Consider the following 23860-nt stretch of genomic DNA (forward strand, 5'->3'; position numbering starts at 1 on the left):
AGCAGTTTCTACAGAAAGTTAGGCCTTGCAGCCCTGTAATTATTAGGTATCATTTTGAATATTGACAAGTAGTTGATTTGTTTTCCTCTTCTCTTCTTTTCAGGCTGCTGAACAAAAAACCAAAGGTAAATTCACATTTTTTCTTTGTGAAGCATTTGATGTTTTCCCTGTGCTTGTTTCTTAAAAATGGGCTCACTTTGTGTTCTTTGTGGTGTTTTTAATGGAGAGAGCATATTTCACAAGGGTAGTTCTGTTCTTGTCGCTTTGTTGGAGGAGTTGACTCAATGTGGGATTCTCAGCACAGGGTTTTTCTTTGTTTATCTTGCTGGGTAGCATGTAGCAGCTTTTGGACAAGAATATATGGATTAAATTTCTGGGAAGTACAACACAGCATAGATCATCTTTTTTTGTCTCATGTCAAGACAGATGTAGTTTTCCATTTAGTTGTTAGCAGTTATTTATCTATTTGAAAGGCAACTGTTTGCCACCAAAAAAGGTAAGTCTCTTCCCTTTCTTGCACAGTTAAAACTCAATTTAGTGAGTAAACACAGTGTCATTGAACATAGGAGAAAGCTATTTCCCCCACTGCCTTTTTCCTCTTCCTGTGTGGGTTTTCTGCTTGGTAAGTGAATTGAGCTGCTTAGCAGCATGGTTCAGGAGGCAGCAGAGATAAGCAAGGCACTATCCTTTTTGGGGCAGTGAACTCCTGGGTGCCCTAGACCTGTTCCTGAAGGTGTGGCCTAAAAGGATGAGGAAGAGAGTTGGAGTAATGCCTCTCCCCTGCAGCTGTTGGCTAATGGTTAATTTATCTAGCCTGTCCTTTGACTTTTATGGTACCACACAGAACTGAGGCCTGTGGAGCAGTTCTGAAGGAATTAATATGCACAGTTATTTATTGGTGGGTAATTAGGTGGCAGACAGCAAGTAGAGATTCCCAGATTCCCAAAGACTGGGAGCTAGAGAAGAGCCAAGCGTAACATATGGGGTTGACAAAACAACTTATGTTTCAAACACTTATGATGGATTCATACAGCAGAAATTAAGCATTGCTTCAGTAATACTGAATTCTACAGAATGAACTACATAACAAAGTATTTACTGAAGCTCTGTCCCTTCCTTTCCAAATTTTTCTTAGGTACAAACTGAAATCAGTAAATACCACTCTTAAGTTCTGTCACATCTGCCCTGTAAGGTCTGCAACAGTAGAGCAGCAGAGGTAGCTATGCCCCTTAAAATCTTGAAGTACATGGAAAAAAAACCAACCCTTGGAATTAAGATACAGCAGAGCAATTTCTATCTAAGCAGAACATTTCTGTTTCCATAGTATTACATGTTTGTTCTCTATCAGCTCATTGCTGCATGAAAAGGTTTCACTGTTGTAGAACGGATGATAATAACTTTTTAATATCATATTTCAGTGGCAGATGTGTTTTGCTGTCAAAGTAACTAAGTTCATTTTCACAAGCTGATGCAGTGGCTCTTACTTCTGTTAATATTGAAACACAGAGCCTTTGCTTTTCTCTGTGGGATGTTATTATTTCTGCCTTTGTTGTTACAGCTTTGTTTTTCATTCCTTGAAAATGTCGGGTTTAAGGTTTTAAAAGTAGCATGGCAGTAGCTCCGGGTTTTTAGGTTGTTTCTTTCAAATGGAGGGACTGTCTTTCTCCATCTGTTTGCTGCTTGCCCCCTCCCACCTTATCTTTCTGTTTCAACATCTTTTGCTACTGCTGTAAATATGAATTGGGAAGAAGACAACAGCAAATGCAGTTAGTCATGATACAGATTAGGCAGTTCTGGATTTTGATTCATCTGCTTACAGCAGGGGGGTTGACTGTATGACCATTAAAGGATCCCTTCCAACCCAAACCAGTTTGTGATTCTGTGATCTGCCAGAAGCAGTTATGCATGTTTTTGTAGTTAGGCTTTACTAGAAGGCGCTGACCTGGCCTGCAGAGGGACCATACCTCTCCTGTGTGTGTTCAGTGCAAGGGATCATGGTCGTTTGCAGTCATATGGATGATTTTCCTTTTCATGTTGTTTGCTGGGATGATCTTCCTTTTCATGTCCTTTGGTGGGCAACTGTGAGGTGCTTTTAAGGTTGGTCTGTGGGAATGTAATTCCCCCCCCCCATTTTATGATACTATTCTTTTACACTTATCTTTAGGAGGGCTGAGCACAAGCTTATGAGAGGCAGCAGGGATGTCTTAAAATACAGACAATACTAATTCTAAATTCATGAGAGGAAAAAACTGGCAGAACTTTTTCATAGAATAGCTGAAGTTGATGCTGAACTTCCACACAGTTCTGCACCAAGTGTTTTATTTTGATACATTTTCAAGGTTGACTGACAAAAGCTACTAGAACTAAAAGGCAACACAGGGATTATCATTGACTTCAGTTAATTTATTCCATATCTGGGACACAGCAATTAAATTAATTGTAAAGACAGGATTGCCACAGTAAAACTGGGCAGAGTGGCTGCAGCAGGTACTGCATGGCAGTATTACCTCAAAGATTAAAACTGGGCTGGAATGGAACCTTTTGCAGAATGTTCCTATCGCCAGATTTGGGTAGGTAAGATCTCAATAACTGAGTTAATGCAGCTGTCTGTGGTCACTTAGTGTTTCATTTTGTGTATGTGTCCTTCAGTTCTGCAGCTGAGTTGCTACAGCAATGAGAGATAAATCATAGAATCAATAAGGTTGGAAACTACCTCAAAGATCATCAAGCCCAACCTGTCCCCTAACACCTCATGACCACTAAACCTTGGCTTCATTCCTAGCAGAACTCTTGGTTTATGATTCAGTGGAGAATCCTTACAATGTTTGGGTCCTGTTGGAGAAATCAAATTGTGCAGCTGGAGATGGGCTATGGGAAGAATTTTCAGCTTCTGTTTTTCAGCTGATTGCAGACAACGTGTTTATACCATTTCTAGTTTGCTCTCAGCAGCATTTTTGAAGGAGTATCTAGGATGGGCCAAAGGGTGATGCTTGATAAGCAGCAGGAAAAGTTTGCCTGTTCGATTAGCTTGTTCTGTACTAGGAACCTATGTGTGATCAAGGTGCTTTTTAGGCTTTTTAGTTAATATTAAGATGTTAATTTCTTTCTCCAGCATGGTGGAAAATGTGGAGATACTGTCCTAGCCAGTAATTGGCTGGTGCTGTGTTTATGTGTAGCTATAATTCACTCTAACAGGACACTGGCTGTTGTGTGTGGAGTTGCTGGTGAGGCCTCAGGAAAGAGAAACTCCTGAGGAGGAAAGAGGTTTCCTGTGGGTGTGTGTATATGGTATGTTGTCAGTTAAATATTGCTCTGAGGCCTCAGAGCAAGCTGAATGTTTCCATTTGTGATGTGGAGCACAAAACCCTTCCAAAATAAACAAGCATTTCCACCAATAGAGGAAAGGTATGTGGCTGCTGCTGGAGTTACTGGTGCAGGGGTAGGAAGTGTGCCCTTACACAGCTCTGCTCTCTATTTAAACAACTTAAATGATTTTTTTTTTTTCCCTTTCTGTTTAAGCAAGGATCCAACTCTTTCAGTCTTCTCTACAGAACAGCTTCTTCAGTTTCTAATTATTTTTTTTCCCCTGCAACATTGTTTGCCAGAGTCCTTTTGTTAGGCTGAATCTTTTATAAATACCCTGTTGGCAACAATTCTAGGGAATGTGTGAAAGGAAAAAAGATTGAAGAGCTGATAAGTAGCTGAAATGTTTCTCAATTACTTGAAAACAAATGAAAGTAGTCTTCCTGTTCAACTGGAGAGGAGCACTGCAGAATTAGATGAGGTGGGAAATGAACATGTTTTTATTGCATGCTGGGCATTGTGCTTCCACCTTACTGTTCTTTTATGGTAATTTTTGGAGACTGGGACTGTTGAGCACAGCCCATTAGTGTTGATTTTAAGTGTGTAAATTCTTGCCAGTTTATAGGCACTTGATAAAGAAACTTGGTGTATAAAGGCTTTTGTAATGAAAACATTCAGCTGTAACTACCAGTAAGAGTTTTGTACTGTATGGTAAATAGTCACTGGTATGGTAAATGGCTTTTACTTAATAACTGCAGGGGACTTTGAAGAGAGCTCTGCTTGTGATAAATGCTATTGAGGCCAAAAGCTTTCTTTTCATTTAGCCATCCTGCTGCAGGTTTAGTCAGAACACAGGTGATCAGGTCCTTGGCTGCTTTATTTTCATCCCAGCTGAATTCTATGCACTTTGTCTAAAATGAAGTTGCAGTGCTGGTATAAAATAGACTCAATGCTTTGGTACTCAGACGTCCACCACGGTAACGGAAGGGCAAAGCATCCGGTGCTCCAGCATCACCTACAACGAAGAGAAGTGTTAAATCTGCAAACACAGAAGTAAAGAGTTAAGTGTACATCACTTTTTAGTTTAGCAGAGAAAAGATTTTGGTAAATATTTGATTAGAAATGTTAGTCTGGAAAGTATCTTCTTACCCGAAGCAGAGAGATGCTCAGTCTCTGCCTCTTTCAACTTGGCAATCCTTGTAGGTCTGTCTTTAGCATGCTCATGGTGTGGGACCAGGAAGAGAGATGTTTTCCAAGGAAGAATGGGAAATTCAGCTCACTGCCTAGGGGATAGAGCAGGGCTGCAGGACCTGGAGTAACTGTGATAACCCCAGGCTTCAGCAGCCTGTCCAGCACTGTTAGAGTGGTACAGTGGGGCTGAGCTAAGCAGCATTCATTCCCTTCTGCTGTGGTCTGTTTCTGGAGCTTTCTCCTCCCCCCATTTGTCTGTGCCAGGTGTCTGGGGACTGTTCGCTGTATGAGGATTTTAATGTGCAACCTGCAGAGTCAGGAAGGTTGTCTGCAAACTGAGATTATCCTACCAAGGTAGACACTTTAATACATCTTACTTAAGAGAAAATATTTCACAATATGTGGTTGCTTGATGGACCATTTGTGGCGTCACAAATGCTGGCATGCTTTCTTCAGGTGCCTTTTAAGATTTGTACAACCCTTTTTACTATGACCACTACTGTATGCTTTATCTGGAAGAAGGTGGTCAACTACCATAAATGGGAGTTAGAAAGTGTAAAGAATGGAAAGATCTGAGATCCTGTTCCCTGTTGTGGCAGTAGTAGTGACATACCTTTCTTGAAAACCACCTATGTTCATTTCCAAGTCAGCCATGTAAAGTGTTGCATAGGTTTAAATTGATTGTTTACTTACCCTGCTCAAATAGGCCACTGAGATTTTTCTCTGCTTGTACTGGTTTGGGTGTGAATTGCCTCCCTGTAACCTAAACTCAGTTTTATTCATACAAAAGCCCAGTTTTGTGTACACTGATAATGTGCTCCTTCTGACTGTGGTAGATGTTATTGATGTTCAATAGTAGTTCCATAGGAAAAAAGGAAGCAAAACTTGCTAGAGAAAGAAGAGAAAACATTGTAGAGAACTAGAATTTCTAGAGTAGAACTAAACTTTCTAGAGTGGAATTCACATAGTGTGTAACACAAAAAGGGTTTGAGTTTTTCCAGTTTGTGTCATACTGTAGGAACCAGCAGAGGTTTTTAACCTAAGATTAGGAAATGTGTTTCAGCCTACAAACCAGGTGTGATTTGCAACAGACTTGCGACCTCTGACTCATTGGAGTATTTATAGCTTATGCTTGAATATCTGCCTATGCCATCTTGTTAGCTAAGTGCTGTGTTTGCACTGAGCTGCTCAACATTGTGGTGACAAAATGTGCCATAAATCATCATTGCAGAAGGAGGGGCAGCTCTGTAGTAAGTTCTTCAATTGGACCTTAATATGCAGCCATTTGATAACCTAATGATAACCCAGTGCCATACGTTACAGCTTTACAACACGCGGCTGTTTTCTTTCTGATAAACGTTATCATGGTCTTGTTTTGCTGTTGTGAGTGTCCTTAAACAAACATGAATTTGTTCTACTTATAGCTGACTGGCTTATAGCTTATCACTTCTCTGATAGAGAAGTAATTATGACTTTTCAATCTGCAAAGAACAGAGTATGAAGATCATTTGTAGAGTCCCTGCCATAGTAATGAGTGAAAGGGAGTAGAAAACACAAAAAGATCAAAGTAAACAGGAGAAGAAATTTGCATATTCAAGGGGACAAAGCAAGAAGAATGAGCTTTGGGAGGCTTGGTGATGACTAGCACACTGAAAAACTTTGTATTCCTGCTTATTATTTCAGGTGGCAAGCTGTCTGGACTTTCTGGTGGTAGTAGTTCAGTGCTATTTAACACACCTTTTGCTTTCACAAGTGTAAGCAACGTTAGGAGTATCTTACTCCAACATTCCATTAGGAAGTGAAGGAGAAAGTTTTAATATTGCAAGTAAGTTTATGGATAATCTTTACAAGTTGTGTTTAGCTTTGTGAGCATTTTCTGGGTGGGTCTTGCTGTTTTGCTAGTCAGAGCTGTCCAACTAGAGGTAGTTATGGCATTGAAAATGGGTGTCTTTTTGTAGAAGGGAGGGCTTGTGAAAGCTGGACACTCTGAGCCCTGCAACCAAGGATTGACTGTTCTGAATGTTTAAGTCTTCTGTAGCTCTTGTGAGGCTGTAAACTCTTTTGCTTTCCAACACACACTTTTCAGACAGCGAGGCACCAAAGCAATCAGTACAGGTTGTTAGCAAAAACCTTTATCTCTTATAGATAAACAAACACAAAACTCTAGGGTTATTTGAAAAGAAACCAGAAACCATGGGAGATATTCTTCCTAATGTGCTACAAGGCAGTTGCCTCCTGAAGAGATGCAGAGTGCTTCAGTGTAGTTGCTAGAGGTGCCTCTTCATCTTAGTGCTTCAGTAAGCACCTCGAGGGCTGTGCAGTGGCTGCCTTGTGAGCTTTGCAGCTTCCTTGGCTGGGAATAGCAAAGTAGGCAAGGGCTCAAGTCAGATCTTTGATATTCCCAATAATCCTCAGAGGTAGTTTTTATCCTCCTTCGAGGTAGCTGCTTGTAGTTTGCCCCCATGCAAATTTAGACGTGTGCTTATAAGACACAGACAGAATATTGCTCTAGTCTTCTGTGTGGTTGCCTTTTCTGTCTCCTCAATTAGGAAATGATCTGGGCTTATCAGATTGAGGATGGTTGCAGCCTGACCTGTATATATTTAGTTTTCAAGTGGGGTGAAAATGAGAGCTTTCAGACATGAGACGCGGTTGATTGAAAGTATTTTTCAAATGCTCTAAATGTTGTAAGGGCTGAAACCCTGTAGGACTACATGCTTTCATCACATGTCTCTTTACATTGTCCAGTGTCAAACAAATTTCAAGCCTGGGACATTATCTCTACAAGAGTACTCAGTGAAGAGAGAATAAGAACAAATTGGATAACACCAGTTTGGCTTTTCTCATCCAGAGCCAATTGTCAGGATGCCCCTTGGTGGTAGTGCCTCTCAGATAAATCCCTGCCTTGCTTTCTGAAAAACAAAAACCAATTCCCAGCACAGTTGTTGACAGCTTCATATTCTAGAATGTCAATTTGAAGACAGCCATGCAATGCTAGTAGCACTGGTTTTGATCAGACAGATCTGGTTTATGGTCATTTCTCTGCCCACAGCCTGTGCTTTCACACCCTGTGATAGGGCCCTTTTGCAGTCCTGGGCATTGCCTCATGCAGCATATTTAAACTTGAAGGCTGTCAAATGGTCAAACTGCTGCACTCCGGCATCACAGCAGCTCAGACACAGACTTATATTCTGCTCTTCCACTGGTCTGCTTATTAAATAATCATTTCCCAGTTACAAATGGAATGCTGTCTTGATACTCGTCCATCAAGGCATACATGCCCCAGTACTAGAGACAATTTTAACATTGCCACCACTGTTCTGTATCCACTGAGAGTGAGAGACACAACACCCACCCTGCACCTCTGAGCTTTCTTACCCACTCAGCAGAGTCAGAAATGTAGAGCTATATAGCACAGCTCACCTATTCTGTCAGTGTGGTTCTCACTTTGCTTTCTGAAGTCTGTCATCCATTTTGCCCTTCTTTTGAAGAAACATGTACATGAAGGCAGTTTCTTGTCTGCATTGAGGACTGTCTTGCTTAGGCCATTCTTCTGTGGGAAGCTCTGTTGGCTGCTTGGGGTGCCTTCTCCATGAAAGCCTCTCACCTTTGTCGTACCTGCTGACCACTTTCCATTATTAGATTATCATCTTACTGCCTGAGGGAGGCTTGCATTGCATACAGATGTAACCCCTGTATGCTGCACTGGTTAGGCCTGAGTCCTGCGTCCAGTTCTGGGCCCCTCAGTTTAGGAAAGATGTTGACTTGCTGGAGCGTGTCCAGAGAAGGGCAACAAAGTTGGTGAGGGGTTTGGAGCACAAGCCCTATGAGGAGAGACTGAGGGAGCTGGGGTTGCTTAGCCTGGAGAAGAGGAGACTCAGGGGTGAACTCATTGCTCTCTACAACTCCCTGAAGGCAGGTTGTAGACAGGCAGAGGTTGGTCTCTTCTCCCAGGCAACCAGCACCAGAACAAGAGGACACAGTCTCAGGCTGCACCAGGGGAAGTTTAGGCTGGAGGTTAGGAGGAAGTTCTACACAGAGAGAGTGATTGCCCATTGGAATGGGCTGCCCGAGGAGGTGGTGGAGTCGCCATCACTGGAGGTGTTCAGGAGGAGACTTGATGGGGTGCTTGGTGTCATGGTTTAGTTGATTAGGTGGTGTTGGATGCGAGGTTGGACACAATGATCTTGAAGGTCTCTTCCAACCTGGTTTATTCTGTTCTGTTCTATCTACAAGGGCTGCAAACCATAAGCTTGGAGAGGTTCATCAGGAAATGATACAGAGAGTACTGAGATCTATGACAGTTTTCTGATGTGGCTTGATCCTTTCTTGGGAAGGATGAAACCGGCTTTGAACTGTAACACTAGTACATGCTCCTGGGGTAGTTACTCTACAAATGCTGCAAAGAGTTATCTTGGGAAAACAAAGGGAATGAAAATGTGTTTTGATTCTTTTACACTGTGTAAAGCTTTTGGCCTGGGGGACCATGTGTTCTCCTGTTGACTGTCTGGTGTTGACATTCCTCTACTGTGAGAACCTAGGCTGCCTTTTGACTTCCCTGTGTTTTGCTAGCTTATTTTAATGCTTTTCCTGAATTGTTGAAGGTGGTAGCCCATACTTTACAAATCCTACAGGACTACTTAAAATATCTGTTTAACCAGCTCACAGTGGTAAATGCTCCATGGCATTCTGGTTGGGTTTGCATCGTGCATCTCATCATTCAGGTTCTTCCTGAACTGGTTTAGGCAGTGCTGTGTGCATTAGCATGCTAAGAGGTGGTTACTCATGAGGTTGATTGTAGGTCCAAGATCACCATGAGAGGAGGTGATTTTCTTTTTAGGCATCCTGCCCTAGCTTTGTGGCATGGCAGCAGTGGCTCATGCTAAGCAGTCTTGTGGGACCTGTGTTTAATAGCGCCACTAAATGCTTTGGAAACTCCTCAGCTGCCCTGAGCATGTCAGCAACTTTTATTACTGTTTGCCCAAGGGGAGCAACTGAACTCAAGACAAGCTGTTGGTTACCCCTTCCCATGCTAACAGAAGTAGCTCTCCCCTGTCTTATCACAGAGTTTCCTGAAGATCTGTCCTCCTGTTTTCAGGATGCTGTTAATGTTTCTGACATCATTGCCAATTTGGCTGCTTCTGCTGTCTTTTATTTTTCCAGCAGTCTTTATGGAGCTGGACCTTTCACCTTTCCAAGGCCAGACAGGCTCTTACAAACTTTTGTTTTGAAGCACCTGAGTTACTGAGCTCCAGAACTGACAAGTCCTCAACTCCATTAAAAATTCAAATGCCACATTGAAGTCTTGGAATCCTAAGGCTAGTTACATCCCTTTAGATGAGCAAGAAGGGATTGTCTTCTCCACCTCCCCACTGTTAGATGAGCCCAACAGATGTTCTTGAAAGCAGTTTTGTTTATTGTTGAATAGTGGTCTTCGTACTCAGCCTGAACAGTCCTTCCTGTAACTTAAGCCTCTTCTTCCTTGGTTGATTTGCTCAGTATGTAGAGAGCAGATCTTTCCCCTCCTCTGCAGGGGCCTCTTTGTGTATCTTCTTTTTTACTTAACAGCCCATTCAGTTTTCCCTCATGCTAGTGTTTTCAAGCTGTTTTTCAAACCATGATAATTTATGTTTCTTCTCTTTAGAAGCACTTCCAGTTAGTCCAGAATTATTTTCTAAATGCAGCATCTGTAATTGGAGGATTAGTAAGTAACCCCTGAGTTAACCTCTGCAACTATAACCTCACTACTGCTGTTTACAAGTAAAATCTAAGGCTTATTTTTGATGCCTTTCAGGCTCACTCCATTGTCCAGTTCTGTTTCCTCACAGTGCTGCTGCTTATCCTTCTCATTCATTGGCTGTCCCTGAACTCAGCTTGCTTTAAGAAGCCTCCTAGATTTCAGATGCCCTCTTCCCTAATTCTATAAGGATCTTGAATTGACAATGTGGATTTTCTTCTTAACAGTTTCTCCTCTCTCTTCTTTCTGATGGCTCATGATTTTGTCTCTGCAGGTCTCTGAGGTATACATCTAACTGTTACTTTCCCAAGGGTTTCTGCTGCAGTGGTTTTTAGGTCTGATTGATAAATGGTGAGCAAACTTCCTGACTGTGCTGGAGGTGGGAGGCTGTCCTGCTGTGTTTTCAATTCTGTTCTGATGTACATAAGAGGGAGGTCCTTCCCTTCCATTTGCTCTGGCATCTGAGCAGTGACTCTCTCCTCAACAAGTGGAAAATCTTCAGAGTGAAATAGGCAGACAGGGGCTCCATCATAATTCATATCTTGCTATCTGCCATCTTTCAAGAGGAATGATTTCATTTTGTTCCTTGTCATATAGTTATTTCTTACCTTGTCCAACACTCACAGCAGGAAATTAACTGGGAGGTTGTCTTCAGCCATCTCAGTTGTTTAGCTCTTCCATCCCAGAAAGAGTTAACCAGACTGTGGGCCCATGTTCATCACTGCTTTTTGTCCTGTGACGACCAGCAGACTCCAGAACCTGGGGCTCCGCCTTGCTTTTCCTTCACTGTACTTCTCAGAAATCGCTTTTGCCTTACTGTTGTGATCTACTTTTTAGTGTGCACAGCCTGTCTGTAGCTCTGTCCAAGACATTTGTGACATTTCCTCTGTATTGTACACTAAACTTGCTATAAGGTGACCTTTTAGCTCCTGACCACTTCTTGCTACTGTACCCTCCGCTTTTCCAGCACAACAGGCAGCTGAGCTCTCAGCCAGGTCAAGTTTCTGTGCTCTTACTGTAGGTAAATGAGGCTTGTACTGGAAAACTTTGTTTCTCACTGTGGTCATTTGGGATAATTTCCTGGCTTATTCAGAAAAGCTTTTTCAAAGAGATGGCTTTTTGGTTTCTAATATTACAGCTTTGGTTTGTTTTCATGGTGCCTGGGAAAAGGTCCTTCTTCTAAATTCCATTGCAGAGTTTGTGGTTGGTCTTTTTGTTTGAGTAGCTGCAAAGACTGTGTTTCTAAGTGCTTAGATCTCACTGGGAAGCTCATTAAGTCACTCCCACTTCAACAAAGAGACTTCTGCCCTGAAAGTCTCTCCACATTGAAGAAGAGCTTCTGTTATGGTGAGAGAAAGCATGACAAAAAAGGAAATCTTTCAGAATTTCACCTGTAGATGATTGTTTTCTTCTGAAAAATAAAGAGAAGGCAAGTAGAGAACGAAGATGGTTTTGTTTATTGATACAGAACTAAAACTCTGGAGAGTTTTGGAAGTATAAGAGCCATGCTTTTATCAAATGCAATTTGAAAATGTGATAAAGATTCCAAAACACTAAATTACTTGTATCTTAGATAAGGTATTCTCCTATCTCTTGATGGTATACTGTGTCCTGTCTGTTCAGATTGATTTTTATGGAGTGTTAGGAGAACTAAGCCAGTTCCATGAGCCCACACAGTCTTTCCTGAGTTTGGTCCTTGAATACCAAAATACCTTTTCAAATATGAAGACCTTGATTTGCTGCCTTACACTTGCTAAGACTTAAGGGGGGAAAAAAAAAATCTAACTTAAAATTTCTGGGTGACACCTTAGACAGTAACAATAAACCATAATCACAGTTTACTGCTACCTGGCATGCAGATGGGATGTTGTAACCTGACCTTGTTCAGCTCCTTTACGTTGGTGCTGCTTTGCTTCACCCTTGCTTTTCACGTTTCTTTTTGTGCCTGGTTTTTGAGTTGATGCTGAGAAAATGTTTTAAAACACCTACTTCTACTGTATTCTTCTAATGAAATTATTGACTTTCCTGTGGGTGTTTTAACAGAACTCGAACTGAAGCTGGTGCTTGGGCTGACGTCACTGTCACCGCCATGTCCAGTGGCAGATATGACAATACCACGTGCTCCCCCTGCTGTTAATAGCTGCTTTCTTGTGCCTGAACAGAGTGTGTGTGAAAAGTAGAGTAATAATGTGGTTTGTAGTTCTGAAAGATGTTAGATAGGGCTCATTTTTGCCTGAAGTATCTTGGCAAGACTTTTAATAAGAGTTAAAGATAAAGTCGGGGTCATCACGGCAGCATTAATACCATTAGTTGATAATTAGAACTTGCCCTTTTTTCACACTGGGAACTAGGGGCATCTTAGATTTCCCTCTCAGCTGACCATCCTGCTCTAATGTGCAAGAAACTACTTTAAAAAACGAAGTTAATAATATATTATTAAGTAGATCTGTAAAGCCATTAAAGAGCTGTTATTTTTGCGACCTGCCTCAACAGGCATGGTATTTTCTTCCTTCTTTCTACTCAGATTTACTGCCAAAAATCTTTCTTCCCCCTTCCCCTGGAGAAAGCAGAAATGAAGCTCTGTAGAAACTAGACTCAATCATTGAAGATGTGTCAATTTACCTAGAGTTTAAGTGTGTGTGTGAGACACAAGGTGTGATGTATCGAACCAAGCTAGATGAACCATCCTTAAAATGCTGGTGTTGCTTCTTTTGGGTGAGTCTAAGCACATCCATGTGAAGTAAATGTGTGTTATGTATGTGGAATGATTAGGTATTACTTCCTAGTGGGGGGGGGAAGACATGTGTCTAAAATAAACTGAGCAGAATTTTTGAATTAAAATGAAGTAATAATACTAAGTTATTATTAGTAATCTTTATTAAAACATCTTTAATTTCTTTTAACATTCGTGTAATAGAATCTGATTTACTGGGAGTGGCATTTAATTAATTTAATTCAATTTAGAGAGTTAACTCTATTACATATTAGTACAGAAAATTACCTCTGAACAGTCATTTCTCACTGGTGACATGCAATAAGTTAATTTAGCTCAGAGTTCGTTTGGGTGCATTGTGAGTTCTTAGTGAAAGTTGCTATGGTGACAGCCTGATCAACCAGAGCTGTCATCTAAAACAACAAATACACCAGCCCCGCGTTGCACGGTGACACCGCTGCTGCCAGGCTGTAAACACTGACAGATGGATCCTCTCTGCTCCCTGCTTTTCTCCAGTTGGGGTCTTTTCAGTGAAGTCGGTGGCTTAAATCTTCAGCGATGCCAAGGCTGCATCGCAAGGAGCAGTGCAAAGCTTCCTGAGGAATGCTCGGTCATTAGCAGACCTGCTGCGGCTGGAGCCTTCTCACAAAAGGGGTTTTCTGTCAGGCTCTGTTCAACAAATTGAATCAAGCTTTATTTTTGTTGGCTTCGTCTTAGCTGCAGCGAAGTGATTGCAGAATCCCAGGCAGATTTTTTTTTAGCTTGCTTTTATTTAGTAGGAAAATTTCCCGATGAATCTGAAAAAGGAGGAGGCCTGGAAACTGCAGGAACTGCTTTCCTCATGCTTCTGAATAATTTAAACCCTGTTTTTCATATGTGGCATTAATGCACGATAGCGCTGGAGACATAAAAAATCTGTTCAGCTTAAACTGAATTAATGAAGACTTTGCCTCAGACTCTGTGTTGAATCTGAAATGGAGATTTCCCCCCCCCCCCCCCCCCCCCGCCCTTCAGATTCTCCAGGGTTTACTCTCAGGTAGCTGAACTCCTCAAAGGAAAAAAAACTTCCAGTGAAAGAGGCTGTGTTTGGGAAACTCGTTGAGGAAAGCATGCACAGTAAATGTTCATGTTCAGATGTAAGAGGGAGTATCACAAAAAGTGAAATCATAGAAATAGAAATTCTGAGTTCATAGAATCATAGTATGTCAGCTGGAAAGGGACCCAAAGGATCACCTGGTTGTAGTGCAGTTTAAATGAGATGGCCCAGCACCCTGTCAGGTTCACAGAACGGTTTAGGTTGGAAAGTCATCTAGTTCCAACCCCCCTGCCATGACCAGGGACGCCTTCCACTAGCCCAGGTTGCTCAAGGCCTCATTCAGTCTGGCCTTGAACCACCTCCAGGAAGGGGGCATCCCCAACCTGCCTGGGCAACCTGTTCCAGTGTCTCACCACCTTCCCTGTAAAGAAGTTCTTCCTAATGGCCAGTCTAAATCTGCCTTCCTCAAGCTTCAAGTTCAGTGTCTCTTCTTTTTAGTGTACCTCTCCTTCAAGTTTAGTGATCTTTCTTTCCCCTTTCTAGATCAGTGTGCACACTTAAGTTGTGGTCAACTAGTTTTTGGGTTTTGTTTTTCCTCTGGAGCATGACTTTAATTTAAGTAGATTTATCTAACTCAGGGATCATTCTTATTTTTGACCTTCAGATGTTTCTCTGCTGTACATTTCTGAAGGCAAATGGGTGCCATTTCCATAGGACTGCTTGTCCTGGGAACTGCATGCACAATAGGGTGTAGAACCCCAAAGAGTTGTCTAAATAGAAAAATCTGTGACTATTTGTAGGTACACTCTCTTAAAGTGGTAACAATCTCCTTCTGGTGTTCTGTGTGTTTTTAAGAACCTACTTGCTGAAAACACTGATTCTCAATTGTGTTAAATTTGAAATTTAAGGCTAAAATACTTCAGGTTCAGCTTTCATGGTTTCTCTGGCTGATGCTACCTGAGACTTGGATTATAACCATGGTGCTGGGGAGGAGAGGAGCTGGTCCATGCTGAGCTCTGTTGGCACTGTTTCAGTTATTAATGCTGACTGATTTGAAACGATAGCTCAGATATCTCGGTGTGCTATGTTTGGGACTGTAGTATAAACATGCACTTAAGCTTTCTTTTGAACTACAATGTGAGCTGGAAGGCTTATGCCAAAATTACAGAGGCCCTTTTGCTGGTTGCTGACAAAATTGTTACTATTTTAGTATTGCACATAAAATATTCATTTGGTACCATAAATGTACATGACAGTAGAGCCAAGGCTTTGTGTTTGTACAAGGCTCTAGTCAATTTGACATGTATGCATAGTCCCATGATTTCAGCAGCACAGCCAGTGTCAGTGAAAATTATAGTTAGTATCTCCTCAGCAGACTTGTAATCTGCAAGCAGTCGACACCATGCTTTCCTGGAAATGTCTGAAAGCAGTTAAATAGCAAGGGCAACCTGCTCCCCCTGCACCCACCCCCAAAACATAAATAACATAATTGCAGAAGCGGTGTTTCTGGTTTCCAGAACACAGATGTGTGGGTGTGTACAGTAAATCTCGTGTGCCCAGGCTCTGTTAGTCCTGGGGTGGATTTGATCCCAGTTCCTGTTGGAATGCTTCACAGGCCTAAGGCAGCCCCAGGGTATTGATCTTCAGCACACGTGTGGGCTGCCTGCACACCCGGTAGGGCTGATGTGTCCTGGACACATTGATCTCTCTATCCCCGTGGTAAGATATTGATCCATAATAAATACACACTGGCAATTGCCAGACCAGAGAAAGAGACCTTCCAGAAAAACAGGAGCCTTCCTTCTTTCCAGCTCAAAGTGGAAAAAGAGGTTGTGCTTGATACTGCATGAATGCTGTGTCCTGGATGGGATGCTAGCACTGACTGTACTCTGGGACACCCTGAGACTCCAGGAACGCTTCATGCACAGACTGTGGGTGCACCACGTATGTTCTAGGTGTGCTCTCTGCTGCAGCTGGACAGATTTCTCCAAGAAAGAAATGATGGCTGCATGAGGTACCTCTGAGCACCCAGCTGCTTCTGCGTTCAGAATGAGGCATTTACAGTATGGTTCACTTCTCTGCAAGTCCCAGCTCAAGAGCTGCCCGCAGCGCCTCTTCAGACTGTATCAGCTGTATGGGGCAAGCTGGATCCTCTGTGCTCTGAACAGATTCTGCTGCCAAAGGGCTGATTCTAACAGCAGTTTGACACAGTACAGGCATTAATCACTTTCTAAAGCATGGGTTTGTTTGTAATAGGATTTTTGCCTCAGCTTACTTAAATATAAACCCCACACATTGATCTGTGAGGTGATGACCCACCAGATTGCCCTGCTTTCAGTGTGGTTTTAAACAAATCTCAAGGCCTGTTCATGTGGACTGTGACCTGTAGATGCATCAGTGGTCAAGGAGCTCCTGTTTACAGTAAACTGACACTGAGACTGTCCTGACAGCGAGTCAGTTACTTAGGAGCAGAGGAATTCCTGTGAGTTTTCATATTTATCTGGTTGTGTGAATGGTTTAACAATGAGTGGATTTCTACTGTAACGGGTATTTACTGTTCAGTCTTCACCTGCAAGTGACCTGTTGAGGAAAAGTATTGCTGGTGTGATGACTTAGCACCATTGGTAAATTTGTCTTTAGAAAATTCCTTTACATATGAAAACGGAGTGGTAAACGTTGATGAGATTAAATGCACACAGCTTAACGTTCAAGGATTCAATTCCTGCTTCTTTCCAGGCTTCTTATGTGACTCTGTATGAAGTTATTTAAGCTGTTATTATGTGCTTGGATTTCCCCCCTTGTAGTGATGATACTGCTTGCATTGTGTACCTTAAGCTGTTTCCTGTCTTCTCTTACTCTCTTATTGTCTAGTTACTGATAGGGTTGCATTGTCTGGAGCTGCACTTAGGAAGGGTTTGGAGGGTGAGAGCAGAGGTGAAGGAGTGAGGCTGTGCCAGTGACAAGCTGCTGATACATAAAATGGTATAACCCTTTACTGTGTTAACCAGGGTGGTGAGATTGTGTCTTTGTGAGACTCTCATCCTGTTGGTTGGGCTAGAATTTAGTGTGTGTTTGCCTGGTGGGCCTTAATAAGATTAGTTGGTGGGGTTTAGATGTTCTAAATATTCTGGGAAAGAACGCAAGAGGACTGAACTCGCTTTATAGGAAAATCTTAAATGAGAAACCTGAGACAGCTCTGCAGCTGTTTCTGAAAGCTATCTGAGCAATGCCTCTCTTCTCTCAGAGGTGCGCTCTCACTTCATTGAACAGCAGCATCTTCTTGCACAAGCCAATTCATGTCAGCAATGGCTTTTATCCCTCTTCTGTCCTTTTTAGACAGTTCTTAATGCTGTTGCTTCTTAATGTTATTAACAGGAGTCATTAAAAACTTCTAATAGCTTCATTATTTTCCCTTTTTAATGAGCAACTTGACTTTCTGATGGCAGTATCTTGTCATGCTTTGGAGGTGGGAATTGAGTTTACAGGAGGCTGAATTCAAAGTGAAATGTGTGATGACGTTAAATGAAACATGCCTGTGCTGAAGTGTCAGAAGCTTCAGGACAAAGGGAGTCAGGAGACCAGCTTCTAGCAAGATGTATTTATTCATTTAGTTGTCAGTGCTTCACAATGGGTGTGTGTTTGGACAAGCCTGTGTGTAGTGTTGTACATGATTAGTAGGGGTGTTTGAGTTACACTGATTCACAAACGCAGCTTCACATCGCCTGTAAATTGCAGAACCATTGCTTGAAAGAAACCAGACGAATTGTTAAGTCTTGAGAGTTACCATCTGTTATCAGTTCACATCCTGAAGGAATGTAGCTGTGCTAATTTAACTGTTCCCTTGCCCAGAATCTTGATTCATAGCTTGGACTTTTTAGTGTGAGGCCTGATGTATTCAGTGCATTTTCTGTCCGTCAGTTTGGCCCTGATAAACCTATGGGCGTGCAGTCAGAGCCCTCCGTAAATAGGAGAGAGTTTGACTTGCAGTGAAAGAGCATCATACTTGCTTTGGATTATCAATCTATTGTTGATGACAACCTATCAACCTAATTAGCTGTACCATTTTTAATGGCACAGCTAATTAATTGTGAATTTAAAATTAAAATTGTAATCAGTGCTAACATGGAGGAAAGCAGCAAGGAAAACAGCAGAAGCTGTTAAAAGCCTAAGTGTTCTCACAAGACTGCTGCATGGGAAACCAACTGGGTTAATGTGGAATGAGATGGAAGAAAACTTTTAAAAATGCATACTGAATCATACAACCCAAAATAAATATTCATCTCAAAAAGAAGTATTTGGCACCCTCTGTGCTGACAAATCTGAAAGAGAGAAATGTAGATGCTGTTCAAGAAAGGGAAGCAAAATCCAGTATCCGAATGCTGAAGTCTGCAAGGGTCTGTTTGTATCAGGAGCATCTCCAGTTCTTGGGGGAAAAGTTAGATTTGGGAATATAGGGTTGTGTCAGTAGAGCTGGGCTAGGTCGGTTTACTGCACAGGAGTTCTACAGCAGGGTGGGCTGTGAAAGGCTTACAGAGATTGCAGATGTGTTTGTGTTGGAGGGATAAAAATATCACTCCGTACTGACACAGTTTTAAGTTAATGTCAGTCAAGAGCAAAACGGAGAGGGTCCAGACAAGTGGAGCTGATGGAGAAAGGCCAACCTTGAACTTGGTAAAAACCAGCAGGAGCTGGAGAAAGAGCTGTGATTATCAACCTGCAAAAAAAATTACATCCTTACTGTGGCTGAGGCAAGTGAGAGAATTGAGTGCGATGGACTTGGAGCTCCGTTTTACGTGTTGGATTGCAGAAAATAGTACTGGAAAGATTCTTGAGATGTCGTCCCTTCCATCCTCTTTCCCTGAGACAAGATCACCAAACCTGTATCATGTCTGCAGATAATCCTTAATCATCCTTATTGTTAGAAATTTAAATCTTAATCTCCCTGGTTGCTATTTAAACTCAGCAGGTCTTGTCTTATTCACTGTGGGATGGAGTAAATGATTTCTTCTTCTTTTGTATTTCCCCCCACACACACACACTCTGTGTACTCAGTGTCTTCTAGATACTCTTATCTGCTATGGTAGTTTGTGTTTCCAGATTCCTGTTTCCTTTGTACTCCTTCCAGGTGGTCCAGCTCTTATTGAAGAGGGGTGGTCAGCTGTGGGCTTGGGCAGTGCTTTAATGAAGGCTTTTAAGATGCCAGACCAAAGTACAAGTGTTATTTTGAGCCTCATAGCTGGGTATTTATTCCATTACAACACTTGTCGTCTTACAACCGCCTGATCTTCTTACTTCTGTTTGGTTTGTGATCTGCTAAGACATTGCATTTTTGCCTGCAGAGCTGCTGTGGTGAGTCGATAGGCCTTCTGCATTTAATTCTTCCTGCCTAATAACATGACTTTCCTTATTGAATTGCAGTCACTTCTTTCACACCACATCTCCAGTTTATCATTGCTGAGTTCCGATCCTATCTCTCAGCAATCTGATCACCCCCATCTTCTTTCTCCCTGGCTTGATGTCATTTGCAGATTTAATAAGGATATTCTCTAGTCCATCATCCAGTTGTTAACGAAAATAATGAAGAGCATAGGCTTGGATCAAGTCCCCATGGAATCTATTCTGAAACATACTTCTGTTTTGACAGCAAACCATTAGATTCTCCCAGAGAAGATTTCAACCAATTTTGCATTTAGCTCACATTTCCCCAATTTGCTTATGACAATATCAAGTAAGAATTTCCTATCAGAAACCATTGCGAAGCTAAGATGTATAGAGAGCTTTGGACTGTGGGACACCCGTGGCAAATGGCAGAAAACCGGCAGAGTTTGTTTGAACTGAAGCAGATGGCTGGGTTTGAGTGGAGGGAGGAACAAAAGAGTGTCAGGTTGGGAGTTAGGGATCAGGTGGATTTGTGGATATAAGGTTTGAGAGTCAAAATACAGAGAGGCAGGAGGCAAATGAAGTCCTGAATGCTTCTCTGTTTCAGAGCTTTGCATAAGGCCGACAGTTTACAAGGGTAACAGCTGTCATTAAATGAATTAGGAAGAAAAGCAGAAGATGAGAATAAGATTGTAAGTGCTAACAAGGAGCAGATTCAAGGCAGGCATGGCTAGCCCTAATGTATCTGATAAAGCAGGTGTAGTAAGAAATCTCAGAAGCTCCTTGCAGCTCAGTTTACAGAAGCAGAGGTTAGGCTGGGAGGTGCTGTGTAAAGAGGCAGAATGCTGAGGACAAGTGAGGACAATAGCGGGTTTTATTAAGACGAATTTGAAAGATGCATGTCCTGGCAGGATGCTGGGGAGCAGAGACAAGAGGAAACAATGTGTGTGAGTAGGAAAGTATGTGGAAAGAATGCGGAATTACCTGAGAAGGCACAAGGACAAATGGAAGGCAGGTCACAAACTTCTGTGTTAGTGATTTGGAGAGGTCCTGTTTGCCTCTTCTCCCAGTGCATGTGAATAGATGCCAGACCTTTGCACCATAGGGCTGTTGGATCTTTTTGCCGTCAGGAAGTGAGGCAGTATCTGTTTAAAATGCATTCATTCAAATATTAAAATTCCTCCATTGTTCCATGATTTATGAAGCTATAATGCATTTACTTTTTCCTCTTAATTCCTGTTAATTTCCCCCCAAAGATTTCTGTTCTCTTTTCTTTGTTGATAAAAGAATCTATCAATATTAACCTCTGCAAAAATAGTGTCTCTTAAATGATGAGTCTGCACTTAGGTAAAACTAGGGAAGAATACTCTAGTAAATAAATTTTCTGGGTATATTTTGGGCTTAGTTTCATAAGGAAATGAGTTTTATGAGATTGGCTTGTATTTCTGTCTCGATGTCCCCATTTAGCATTAGAAATTCCTGGTCAATCCTGGCCAAATTTTGGTAGGAAGTCCCCAGAGGTTCCTTGAGATGTGCGGCTGGATGCACAACAGCACTGAACTTACTGTCATGACTTCTCTTTCTACCTATCTGCTGAGGTCTTAAGGAAAATATTTGAGGTGGCTGTAGTGGTTATCTATTCTAGTTTGTCAGCTGGCCAGTCAACCAGCAGGGAGCTTTAAACAAGCCACGGTGCTGTTAACACCAATGGCTGTTTAAGAGGACATTCAGTACTTACAAAAATGGTGAAATGCAACCAAATGGAACACACTTTCCAGCTTCCTTTAACATTTATGTGGTTCTAGCAGATCCAGGAATGAAGATGAAAATAAAACCTTTAATTTCTTAGAGGCAAGGTGGAATTCTCACTCTTGGGAAGTCAATTTACGACGGGCTTGTCACCGTGGGCCCTATAAGTTGTCCCGATTTCCTCATAAAATATGGTTTCCCAGAGATGGTTGTTAAATCTTTCTGGATGACATCTTTTCAAAGGAGATTTTTTTTTTTTTCCCCCAGCATCAAAATTAGGAATTAATTTTTGACTGAACTGCAGCCCACTGAGCAGATAACAAATAAATGTCAGTGTTTAATATATATCACTTTAGGGTGGGTTCCTCCCTGCTAACTTCATGTAATGAACATATGTCTGAATATAGTTTTAGAAGAAGCAATGCTTATATCTTGATGAAGCCTGTGAAGTATGTGCAGATGAGCAGATCAGCCTGGGAGCTGCAGAGTGGGGTTTGAATTCATCCTGGCATAGATACCTCCCCGTACAAAACCAGAGTGGTTTATTTCTGGTTGGAGAGTTCCATCAGCCAAAGCACGTGAGGGTGAACACGCCTTTAAAATTGCTCCAGAAGAAGCGGGGAAAACCCTCACCTGTAGGTATTCCCTCAATAAAATGTCTTCACAGAATCAATTTTAAAAGACTATTTTTGCAACAACAGGAAACAACAGAAAAAAAAGACTTTCCAGTTGTGATTTAGTTGCTTGCTGGTGCAGTTCTAGAGGGTGGATGGGTTCTCAGAGTTTGGATTTATCTTTCTTTTCTGGAGCTTAAGCTCTAGATGCTCTAATTATGCAGCATATGGCAATGCATTTAAATACTAGCTTTAATCAGTTGCAGTTCAGAGAATATATGAGGAGTAACAGTTACTAAGAACTGAAGGTGGTTCTGGAGGCATGAGGCTGAGACTGGCTATATGTCCACATCATATACCATTGCTCATCCTAAAGCTGAGAGGAAACTGGAGCAGGATGAAGGATTAGATAGTATATGTCTTTGAGAAGCTTCGTTGGTTGTCCCCTGCCACTAAACTACCCAAAATTGAGTTGTTGGAAATGGTTGAGAAATGCTAACAATTGATTTAGAGGATTTCCATGAGCTTGGCAGCTTCCTGTTAATTCCTAGTCTGACTTCAGATTTCCTGGCAAAAAAAGTCAAGATGTGTAGAAGGTCTCAGTTGATAGAAGTGAGGGTAATCTGTAGAGTCTGTTAGGGAAGATGAGTAGTGGCCAGAGGTTTTGGAAGTGGAATATTAAAAGACTAAGGGAAGAGGCAGGAAACGTTGCAAAAGCCAACAGAAGGAAACACAGAGGAAATGTCTGCAAGAAGAAGCAGGAGATGTACTCTGGTCTGTCAGGAGGTCAGATGGAGGGGAGGAAGAAAAGTTAAACCAGGAAGAAGCTTTATTTATTCTGAGTATTAGGTAAATGATATATTCAGGAATTAGTACAAAATTTTGCTCAATAAATGGTGTTCAAGTTCCAAGGCCATAATAATGCACAGAGCAGTTTTACTTTCCCCCCTGAACGTGAGCTTTGATGTCAAAACGCAGCTTCTCATTACATCCTTAAAGCCATCATGAGCGCTATTGAAAATGAATTTTGTCATTCTCTTGCCTTTAGACTGTAACCCATCTGCAGGTTTTTTTTCAGGAGAAGTTTGTGTGCTTGGGGGAGGGGAAGATCCAGGCAGAAAAGTACCCATTTTTTGTGTAGCAACATTAGGAAGTAGCTTTTTACGCAATGGTTTACTGAGATACCTTTGCTTTTGCCAGTAGATGTCACTGTGGATAAAAAATACCAGCGGTTAGTAGACAAAGGAGGTAATTTGCTAAATGAAAATTCATCCTTTCAAAGTAGATTGGGGGGGTAACATTTTTTTCCTGAAGAAAGACTTTTCCACAGCGTGCAAAAATGGGCTTCTTGCTAGTCAGGACATCTATATTTGCCCACCGCCATCCTGTATTTTTTGGTGATCTTCACCCGACTTGGGTAAGTTCCTGGCTTTCTGCCTGACTTCCTCGGGGTGTCTGTGTGTGAGCCTGCTCCTGTTCAGCTGGGTTTTGGGAGCATTCGGCATTTGGGGGTTGCTTTAATAAGCACCAGTTGTCGCTGCGGCGTGTATGTGCGGGGAATTGGACATGGAGGAAGTGGCTTCATTAAGGTTGATTTGGAGGGGGGAGCAAGATGAGGGGGGGGAAAAAAAATTGCCCATATGATTGGCTGGGAGAATAGCTCTGAATTATGGGATCCATCTGTTTCCTGTAATGAATTCATAAACCCATCAAACAATGACCTGAACGAATTGCTGAAGGAAAAAAATAATACACTGGCATGATATGTTTAACGCAGTGAGGCATTGGCATTGTATAATCAAAAATTCTTCTCACATCCAGCACTTTGTAATGGAGCTGCTGTGTTTAATAGAAGCTGTAAATAAATCCTGTCACAGTAGCAGCCAAGAATGCATTTCTGGGTTTAACTGTTTCTCTTCTGGAATGCCTGGCCCTTGAAGGCTTTAGAAATGCAAGTCTTACAGAGCCGGAGTGGGGGATTCTGAAATGGAGAGAAATGTTAATGAGGGGAATGAAAGGAAAAAGCTGCCATAAATCAGTATTATGTGGCTTAACCAGTTTCTTTCATTTATGCATGTTCTTTCCTTATGTCATAGAAATGTACTTAAAAGCTATTGTTGTAATTGAAATCTGTTAGA

The 23860-nt window shown here is 41.8% G+C and overlaps 1 protein-coding gene across 7 annotated transcripts in view; it reads left to right on the forward strand.

Moving 5' to 3' along the window:
- TNRC6C (trinucleotide repeat containing adaptor 6C) overlaps positions 1-23860 on the forward strand; it is a 339338-nt gene that overhangs the window by 258818 nt on the left and 56660 nt on the right. For all 7 annotated transcript variants that reach the window (XM_068151425.1, XM_068151424.1, XM_068151426.1 and 4 more), the window contains one exon: positions 104-125. In XM_068151425.1, coding sequence (XP_068007526.1) covers positions 104-125 — 22 coding nt within the window. The remainder of the gene's footprint in view (positions 1-103; positions 126-23860) is intronic.

The sequence above is a fragment of the Melanerpes formicivorus genome, unplaced genomic scaffold (assembly GCF_026170545.1).
Source record: "Melanerpes formicivorus ecotype bairdi unplaced genomic scaffold, bMelFor1.0.p_v2 SCAF_21, whole genome shotgun sequence".
NCBI classification, from domain to species: Eukaryota; Metazoa; Chordata; class Aves; order Piciformes; family Picidae; genus Melanerpes; species Melanerpes formicivorus.